The following is a 9,261-nucleotide window of genomic DNA, read 5'->3' as shown; positions in this document are numbered from 1 at the left end:
TGAAGGCACTTAATGCCACCGAACTGTACACTGAAAAAAAGTTAAAATGGCAAATTTTATTTATGTATATTTTATAATAAAAAAAATCCATGAAAACGGCAAGAAGACTAACACACGGAAAATATATTTACATACAGCCGTATTAGTACTATGGTTAACTTTTCTTCTGACAGAAAATTGAGTTTGACTCTCACTCCTAAAAAAAACGAACACGGTCTTGTAAATTAAGTGAAAGCACCAAAAATTCAAATGCCTTTAGACGTGTACAACGACTGGGGAAATGCTAATTCTGAAGAAAGCAAAAGTTTAGCGTTTTGGTTTATTTGTAAGCTGAAGTCAACAGTTGATGGTCAATTAGCAATGTATTGACAAACGCGTCAGACTGGCTGCGGGGGTTGATACCCTGCTGACAGCAGAGTGGGAGGGGGAGGGCACCCCCACTATGCGGATTTTATGGTGCCCACTGGGTGCTCCAGGTAAATCACTGACGCGTGTGGACAACAGAGGCAGAGGCTAGGATGAGTCAGTGAGATGGGTACCAATGGTGCCATGTGCTGTGTATCAACAAAGCTCACAAGCCGAGTGACATGAGGCTGGGTCTCTGCCTCCCCAGCTTGGTCGGGGACACCAACGAAAAAATTGGTCAAGTGAGACCAATGGAAAACGTTCGCTAGAGGAAGATGACCCTCACGGTGAAGGACTGAGAGCGTGGGCACAGCCTGAGACCCAAGATCCTCTGGGGCAGCATTTGGTCTCAAAGGCTGGACCACACCCACTCCACTCCTCTGCCCTGATTTCCTGCAAGGGTCCTCAGAAACCACCCAGCTCCAACTCCCGTCTACAGAAGACACCACCAAGGTCTAGGGGATGGGACTGGCCCCGGCCCCACTGAGTGTGTCAGAGCCCAACGAGACCTCGCCCCCCACGTCTAGCGGGGACATTTTCCTTCTCAAGCCACACCTGGCCTGTTGAGTTGCATGTGGTGCTTCTGAGCCCCTGCTTGCCGCATGTCTCATTTAACTGATTTACAGCTCTGGACTCCAGACTGAACGATAGCTATTTGTTTCCCCTCCCTGGCTGCAAGCTCAAGAAAAGCAGGCTTCATTAATTCCAGTGCTTATCACTGAACAAGGTATTAACAAGCTTTTAGAGGGCGCTCCAGCCATTTACCGTTTTTGAGGTGAAAGGGCCTCTGGTCCATATGGTCTAGATTCTTGTACATTTTCATTTCAGACGCTAAGGCTGACCGATCTGAAAGGAGCAAATGGGGTGTTAGTCGGTATCTAATTAATCTAACAGGAGTCACAGCCCATTTCACGGAGTCAGGCGCCAGTCTTTGCTTCTACCAACAGTCCCATTCAGGACATCAATTAACACTCTTTTTCTCTCTCAGCCACTTGGCCTTGTCATATTCTGGTAGGCAGCGTGAATCTATCACTTTTCCCTTTCTGGTCAGGTTTGTAAGCCTAAGCACCCATTCATTCATTCTGAGAGAGCATGTGAGCAGGGTGGGGAGGGCAGTGGGGGAGAGAGAGAGAGAAGCCCAAGCAGGCTCCACATCCAGCCCAGAGCACAACGAGGGGCTCGGTCTCACGACCCTGAGATCGTGACCTGAGCTGAAATCGAGTTGGGTGCTTAACTGACCGAGCCCCCTCCTTTTAATCTTTGATATGCTAATGAGCCACAGGATATAATACAGAAATAAGAAAAGGATATGGAACTTGTTGCTTCGTGACTTTCTGAAAGCGGCACAACCGCTTTCAGTCAGCCCTGGGTTGGTTGCTGGTTTTGGTGGCTGGCGAAGCGCCAGGAGGGGAACTCTGCGGGTGGGGCTAGAGCTCTGGGTCTTGTCCTCCCAAGAAAAATCACCCCACCAACCTGTGCCTCAGTTCCTTCAGCTGGAGATATGGATGGGGCCCGACACCGCACTCTACCATCACCCACACGTACTTGGGATCTCCCAGCCTGACTGGCGTGCAGATTAGGGTGAGAGCAGGCAGGGCCTCTCCTCAGGGCTGGCACAGCGCCCAGAATGAGAAAAGGAACACGGGAACGTGCTATGAAATTCATTCAACAGGCTTTCTCAAAGACCTAGGAACAAGATTCTAAGGATGAGGGAAAATTTAAAAGGGGACAAAGTTCTAGTTCTTGACTGTGTTCAGAGTGGGAAATCCAAGGGCCACAGGCTTACTTAAGGGCATTTGGCTACCAGGTGAGGTATGTAAGCAGTGACCAGAAATATCCTCTGCTAAAGTCCTTAGGGTACGACTGACGTGAAGGTAAAAGTCAAGGAGCGCCTTGAGAATATGCAGAAGATACATTCAGAAGTAGAGCGTTTAAAATTCAGTAGAGTAATAACAAAGAATTTAAGGGGCGGCCACTGCATGTCGGCTGCAGATGCTGGGAGGAGCCATGAGGTCCGGGTAAGTAAGTTCCAGAACTCCTCCGTCTGGGTACTGTGCAGGTGGAAGCCATCACTTTGCCAAGATGATTTTTATATAAAAGAAATTACAGAAAGAACAAAGAATTAAAAGAATTTTAATAAAATCAAGTTTACATTTGTACATCTTGTGTATTTGGGACCCGACCAGGGGTGAAGGATAAAGTTGCAAGGACAAAGGTTTCCATAGGGGAGCAAGCAAAAAGCGAGGGCTACCCTCGTTGTGTGACAGGCCTCAGTTTGATGGTGCGACCCCGTGGCCACCCAAGCCGCTCTGGACTCCTGACCTCAGCAAGCACATTTACCGAGCTCGTGGGCAGGAGCTCAGGCTCAGTGCTCCACGCCATCCAGGACACTCACATGTTAATACCTGACAGGGAACGGCAGTTCCTAAAATTCAACAGTATTGCCCACAGAAGATGAATGCCAACTGGGTTCAGTTCATGCTGTTTTAGCTAGAATGGTTACACAGAACCTAATGAGGGACGGAAAGGACCGAGCAATGTTCTAATTGTTCTACTCAACGCCACAGTCACGAAACAGCAGGCCTTTAGAAAGAACCATGTATTTATTTTAAAATTCTGATTTGTGAAAAGGGCCCGTGGGAGTCAGAGAAAGAGGAGAGCAAGGTACAGTTCTGAACACAGGAGACGACTCGACTTTAATCCCTGTCATTCTAAAGGATGACAAACGTTTTCAAAAAATTGACCAGTGTTCAGAGAGAGCGGAGACTAGTGTCCCCAAGCTGGGAATGAGCAATCACAAGGCGCTCTCCAGATCGTACCCATTTTGTGTCCAGTGCAACAGTGCTTTCAGCAGTGCGACACTGCACGCGCTGGGGACTTGTTCTCTGAGGAAGAAACACGATCGTGCGAGTTGTAACGGTAACGTGCGTGGTAGCATAACCGTTCCGTAGCAGTCCTCCACGGGGTCTGACTCGCGACCGGGCTTCGACTTCGTCCCCATTGACATAGTATGCGGTTGAGTTACAAGGAGAATTTCTTCATTATTGATTCTTTAGATGGAGACACGGCTAGGGAAGAACGCAGGGGTGCCTTTGCTTTCTTGGGCCACTCAGCATCACAGAAGAAGACTGACCATTATTAGTACAGGAGAACATTGTTTCGAGACGGGACCACGAGTTCTTCAGCCCCCGCTCTGTAAGGCTCGGGCTGACGGAGAGAGGCTGCGTTCCAGGGTCCGCTCCTGCGACACGTACACGCTAATGCTTGCTTTCCCCACGTCACGGCAGGGCTACGGTGTCTAGTGCGAGTTCCTAATAGAATCATTCATCCCAATGAAAAAATCCAAAAGAGGGCAGTGAAGTAAGGACAGCTTTGGCTTCTCCGCGCTGTTTGGCAGAAACCTAACGAATCCCCAGTCTGTGGTGAACAAGAGGAACTCCTCCCGTGTGTTCAGGAAACCTCAGAGCAGGCATGTAAAGTGCTGGGAGGTAAGGCAGCCTGACTGGACTTCCTCATCAGGGCGCGCGGAAGTACCCGGCAGGAGAGATGACGTCTCGGTCACAGGCAAGGGCAGCTGTCACCCACTGCCTGCCCTGCTACGGGTGTGAGGTTAAAACCGGCCTCTCGTGATATTCTGCGTGGCTTGTGCTCATAACGTTTCCCTTTTCGTTTCCCGAGTGGTCAGCTGGAGGTACATTTTAACAGGAAAAAAATGTCCCTAATGGATATGACAGATGAATTTCTAAAGAAGAGAAAAACTGCAGAGATGACAGAACTTCAAATAACAATTTTTAGTCAAACGTGTCAGTTGTGGAGTTTCACATCAGCAGGTGGTGTGACAGGACGGGAACTGACCGGTGACACCTGGGCCCTCACCTGCCGCAGGCCTCCTGTCCCCTGTCCTCTTGCACGTGGGCCGAGCAGCTTCTCACCTGGGGCTTTAGCACTTTCCAGCGGGTCCTCGCTTGCGGGGCAGCCAGAAGCATACGGACTTCCCCGAGAGGGGGCGCTCGGGTAAACAGGCAGAATCCTTTAGGGGTTGAGAGCCAGATGGGAAGCAGGCAGGAACTAAAAGGAACCCCCAGGTCAGCCGTTTCTAAGGGCAAAGGCAGAGCCCACGAGGTAATCCCGGAAACAGACCCCCAACCCCCCAAGGCCGTGCTCCCCACCCCGCCCAGTGTAGGTCCACCTCTGTGCCACCCTGAAGCGAATGTTTCCAGTGCAAATGCATGTCTGAAGACCGGGGTGCCGGGGTGGGGGTAGGGGGTCCAGCTTGTCTGGACGGCATGGGGACGGCTCATTTTTCTCACGAAGTAGACATTTGTTTTGGATTACTATGTCCCGGGACGGGCGAACCCTGACGTGTCTCTGTTTCCGGGATTTTCCACATACATTCAGTGTGGAGTGGTCAGCAGCGAAGAGCCCCTGTTTCACATTGACTGAAGTCTCCCCAGCGCCCAGATGTCACTCCTTGGTCTTGGCTGACACTAGTGCAGCGGCTTTCCGCTCTCTGCACCCAGCAGGCTTGGTAAAGAACTCAGGGTCCTCCTCGCGCCCTCGGGTGGGCCTCTTCAAGTCCGAGCACCGGGGCCAGGGGAGCTGGGGTTCGTGTGTCTGCTGGCGGCACAATGGGTGTGGACGAGCCCACCATTTGGATATCTAACAAACACAGGCTCACAAAAGGGATTCTGGCACATCTGGCAGACCTTTTTGTCCGAGAGCTGAACTGAGCTTCCTTTCAACTTCATCTGCAAAAAAAAAAAAAGAAGAAAAAAAGAAACACTGAGGACCCTGTCATCTAGAGTTACACCGGAGCGGACACACATTACCCCATGGATTATTATTACTCATGAGGACTGCTTTCACATCGACCTCTCGAAACACAATCTTGGAGGCGAAAATAAACAAAAACATCCCGACTAACTGGAGAAGTAAAAAAAAAAAAAAAAAAAAAAAAGCTATAAAACTGCTTTCTTATTTCACAAAAAGTACTTGCTGCTTACTTGGCCAAGGCATTTCTACCCAGACCCTCTCTCGAATGTTCTCTGAGTTCTGCGTCTGACCAAGGCCTATCACGTCAGAGCCGAGTAAGGCCGTATAGGTGATCCAATTCCCGGGTCCTCTCACTTGCAAACAAGAAATGTAAGGCACAAATGAAGGACTATGTCAAAGCCATATGGTTGATTAGTGGCACAGTCCTGCCTGGTCCTCAGAAACATAATTTCACTTGTTTAAAGGTCACTAACAAAACCAGGCTGTACCCCCCTCAGACCCTGTCTGACAAACAGGACTATAGTTCTGCAAGATGAGAAGCCTTTTGCACGGTCCACTGGTGTCAGCCCAGACAAGCCAGCCCACCGGCAGGATCAAACAACTTAGTGAAGTCACCCTGTACTCCCCAGTTTTCATCAGTCCTCAACACCTTTGAGACGCCGCGCTTGGCTCTAGGGATACTGAGATAAACAGGTGAAGTTCCCCGCCCTCAGAGAACCCAGAGTCTAATAATGAAGAGAGACGATGACGGATGTGTGCACGGGATGTGTGGGTGGGCAAAGGAGGGGATTTACTTGCTTGAAGGGATATGAAGTTTTCACAAAGGAAAAAATACCAAGGCTGGGTTTTAAGTCGGCAGCTACCAGGCCCAAAGGGAAAGGTTAAGAATATCTCAGAAGGAACCGCAGGTACAAAGGCAGTAAGTATGAAACAACATGTCACATCAGGGAGGTTCCACATGTCCTGGGAAGCAGGGAGAGATGGAGGAGGGCTGGGTCAATGGAGGGGAGACGGGACCTTCCAGGCTTTCATTCCTCCCCTGGGGAGTCATGAAGGCTTCCACGTGGGAGGACCACATCAGGTTCCCGCTCTGGAAAGATCCCTGGGCTGGCTGCACGGGAGTGTGGGCCTCACAAGAGAGAAGTCTCCAGAAGGGGATATACACTGGGGACTGTCACGGACTGAATGTTTATATCCCCCACTACCTCCCAAATTCCTATGTTGAAGCTCTGATTTTCAATGGGATGGTATTTGGGGCCTTTGGGAGGTGACTGAGGCCAAGAGGGTGGGGCCCCCAGGATGGGATTGGGGCCATTACAAGGAGAGGAAGAGAAGGGGCCAGGATGTGGAGAAAAGGAACCTTCATGCACTGCTGGTGGGAATGCAAACTGGTGCAGCCACGGTATAGAACAGGATGGAGTTTCCTCAAAAAAGCACCAACAGAATTATCATGTGATCAGGCAGTCGCACTTCTGGGTATTTATCTGAAGGAAACTAAAACACTAACCAGAAACACTAACCCCCATGTTCACTGCAGCATTATTCACAACAGCCAAGACATGAAAACAGCTTAGGTGTCCCTCGATGGATAAGGAAAATGCAGTATATTTCTACAATGGAATACTATTCAGCCATAAAAAAGGAGGGGAATCTTGCCGTGGTGACAACATGAATGCACCTAGAAGGTGTCATGCAAAGTAAAATAACTCAGACAGAGAAAGACAAATACTGTGTGATCTGACTAATATGTAGACTCTAAAAAAAGCTCAACTCATAGAACAGACTGGGGGTTTCCAGAGGCCGGGGGCGTGGGTGAAGGGGTTCGAAAGGTACCAACTTCCGGTTATAAAATAAGTAAGTCCTGGGATGTGCCGTGGAGCATGCTGTCTACAGTTAATACTGCCGTATTGTATATTTTAAAGTTGCTAAGGGAGGAGATCTCGAAAGTTCTCATCACAAGAAAAAGGCCTGTAACTTCGTGCGGTGACAGAGGTCAACCAACATACTGTGACAATCACAGCACCACACACACAAATACCAAATCATGGTGTTGTACACCTGGGACTAATGTAAAAAAGGGGAGGAGAGACCAGCGCTTGCCCTCTCTCTGCCATGTGAGGACACCGTGAAAGGCGGCTGTCTGCACCCCACGAAGAGCCACGCCGGCTGTGGCACTGGTTCTCACAGCCCCAGCTCACTAGCCGGGGACCAAGAATGTGGGCTTCTGAGCTGGCCTGGAATCCACGTCTGGACTCCATGTGCTGTGTGACTTCCCCGGGCCTCAGTGTCCCCTTCTGTGACATGGAAAGCATAGCCGTAGACAGTGCGTGAGACATCTGAGATGGTGAACTGACCGCGTGCTGCCCTGCGCAGGTTGCTGCCCGGAACGGGATACGTGCTCGGGCTGCGCCAGCCTCTCCCAAGCATCGCCGTCTAACAGGGCAGAAGAATGGCACCTGCCAGCCCAGCTCCCGCCTCTGCTGCCTCGTACCTCAGTTTCTACGTGAGCGGAATCAGATATTTGAAGTGTTGAAGGTGCAGAGGAAAAACACTGACAGAGAATAATTTTCCCGAGGTAACTACCTGAAATAAAACGGCCCCCCAGGGGTCAAGATGCCGGCTTGGCCGGAGGGCCCGGCTCTCACCTTGTCGTACTTGTAGATCAGGTTTTCTGACTTGGCCAGGCCCAGAGCCACCTGAGTGGTCCTGCGGGCGTGCACACTGCTCCTGACGGCCCCGGTCAGGAACGGGCGCAGGAGCTGCACCGACCAGCTGCCCGGCAGCAGCGGCAGGACCTGGGCGGCGTCGAAGTCGGCTGCGTGGTGGTTCAGGAGGTCCGTGGCGGCCACGGTCAGCTCGGGCGCGGCGGGGCCGGGCTGGAGGTACATGGCCAGCAGCGTGTGGAAGAGCCGCTGCCGGTACGGCGGGTCCCTGCCCTCAGAGCGCCACAGGCAGTAGTCCTCGGCCGCCGGGAAGTCCCGCAGCTCGTGCACCAGGATGCGTAGGGCCTCCTCATGCTCCTCCAGCTTCCCGTGCAGGATGGCGCTCTCCATGGGGAGCCCCGCGCCCCGGATTCTATCTGTGCAGCAGCAGCCAGCGGTTAGAGCCAGCCCCAGCTCACCCCGGCCCGCCCAGTGCTCTCCACTTAAGAAAGGGCAGGCACACCCGGCTATCTAGACGGTCCGCGCAAGGCTTGCCTGTGCCTCCGTGCTGCAGAGCTGGGTGTTCCCAAAAGGGAAGCCTGTCCCTACTTACAGAGCCTAATTGCAGAATACACATTTTTAATAATGCTGAGCGACTGAATAAAACAAATGACCCGTCATCTCAGTAGGCCCTGGTGAAACATGAGTGGCTGGGCTGCAGGCTTCCAATTAATCCAGCATTGTTCCTGTTTTCCCAGTACGGGATCTTTCAACTACAGCAGAAAGGCACTTCATTGATTTAAATTCAGACGTTAACCCTCCCTGGCAAAAAAGGGCAGTGAACCCCTTTATTCCAATTTAAGCTATATTTCATGTGAAGGAGTGTGGGTTCATATCGTTAAAAATCCCTGTTGGCATTACTCTATAGCTCTTCTTTTGTTTCTCCTGCAGTCTAAGTTTTCAGGCTGTAAGGAAAACGACACCACCACAGAAAGTTCTGACCGAGGCCCTGCCCTTAGTGGGCTGTGTCTTCCTGGTAGAGGCCCTTTGCCTCCCACTCCCTCTATAACACAGGAAGATAACCTAGGATCTTTTCCTACCGTGAAAGCTATTCAGAAGACAAGTCCTATCTCAGGGGCCAACATTAACCCTCAGATTACAGGCATTCCTTTGGAGCCGGACCACACTCGGGCCTGAAGAACGCAGCAGATGCCTGCAGCCAAGGGCTGGTTCTGCCACGTGTGGCAGCCAGGGCAGCAAACACAGAGGCTGCAGCGTGCACGCCTGTCATCCTTATGAGGAACGGCCACCAAGTAACCACTAAGTAGCTACCGGGCTTAAGGCACGGCGAGGTGCAAAGACAGTTAAGACAAGGTCATTGTAGTGACCTACACTCTTGACACTGATCATCCCGTTTGCGTGAGATTCTCAGGCTGCACAA

The 9,261-nt window shown here is 51.2% G+C and overlaps 1 protein-coding gene across 3 annotated transcripts in view; it reads right to left on the bottom strand.

The window, feature by feature from the left end:
• Positions 1 to 2,522: 2,522 nt before the first annotated feature.
• TGFBRAP1 (transforming growth factor beta receptor associated protein 1) overlaps positions 2,523 to 9,261 on the bottom strand; it is a 66,873-nt gene continuing 60,134 nt past the window's right edge. For all 3 annotated transcript variants that reach the window (XM_026515684.4, XM_044379015.3, XM_044379017.3), the window contains 2 exons: positions 7,824 to 8,257; positions 2,523 to 5,153 (listed from right to left, as the gene is read on the bottom strand). In XM_026515684.4, coding sequence (XP_026371469.1) covers positions 4,977 to 5,153; positions 7,824 to 8,257 — 611 coding nt within the window. In that variant the 3' untranslated portion in view covers positions 2,523 to 4,976. The remainder of the gene's footprint in view (positions 5,154 to 7,823; positions 8,258 to 9,261) is intronic.

The sequence above is a fragment of the Ursus arctos genome, unplaced genomic scaffold (assembly GCF_023065955.2).
Source record: "Ursus arctos isolate Adak ecotype North America unplaced genomic scaffold, UrsArc2.0 scaffold_8, whole genome shotgun sequence".
Taxonomy (NCBI): domain Eukaryota; kingdom Metazoa; phylum Chordata; class Mammalia; order Carnivora; family Ursidae; genus Ursus; species Ursus arctos.
Note: the sequence above shows the minus strand (reverse complement) of the source record. Positions and strands in the feature narration are given on the sequence as shown.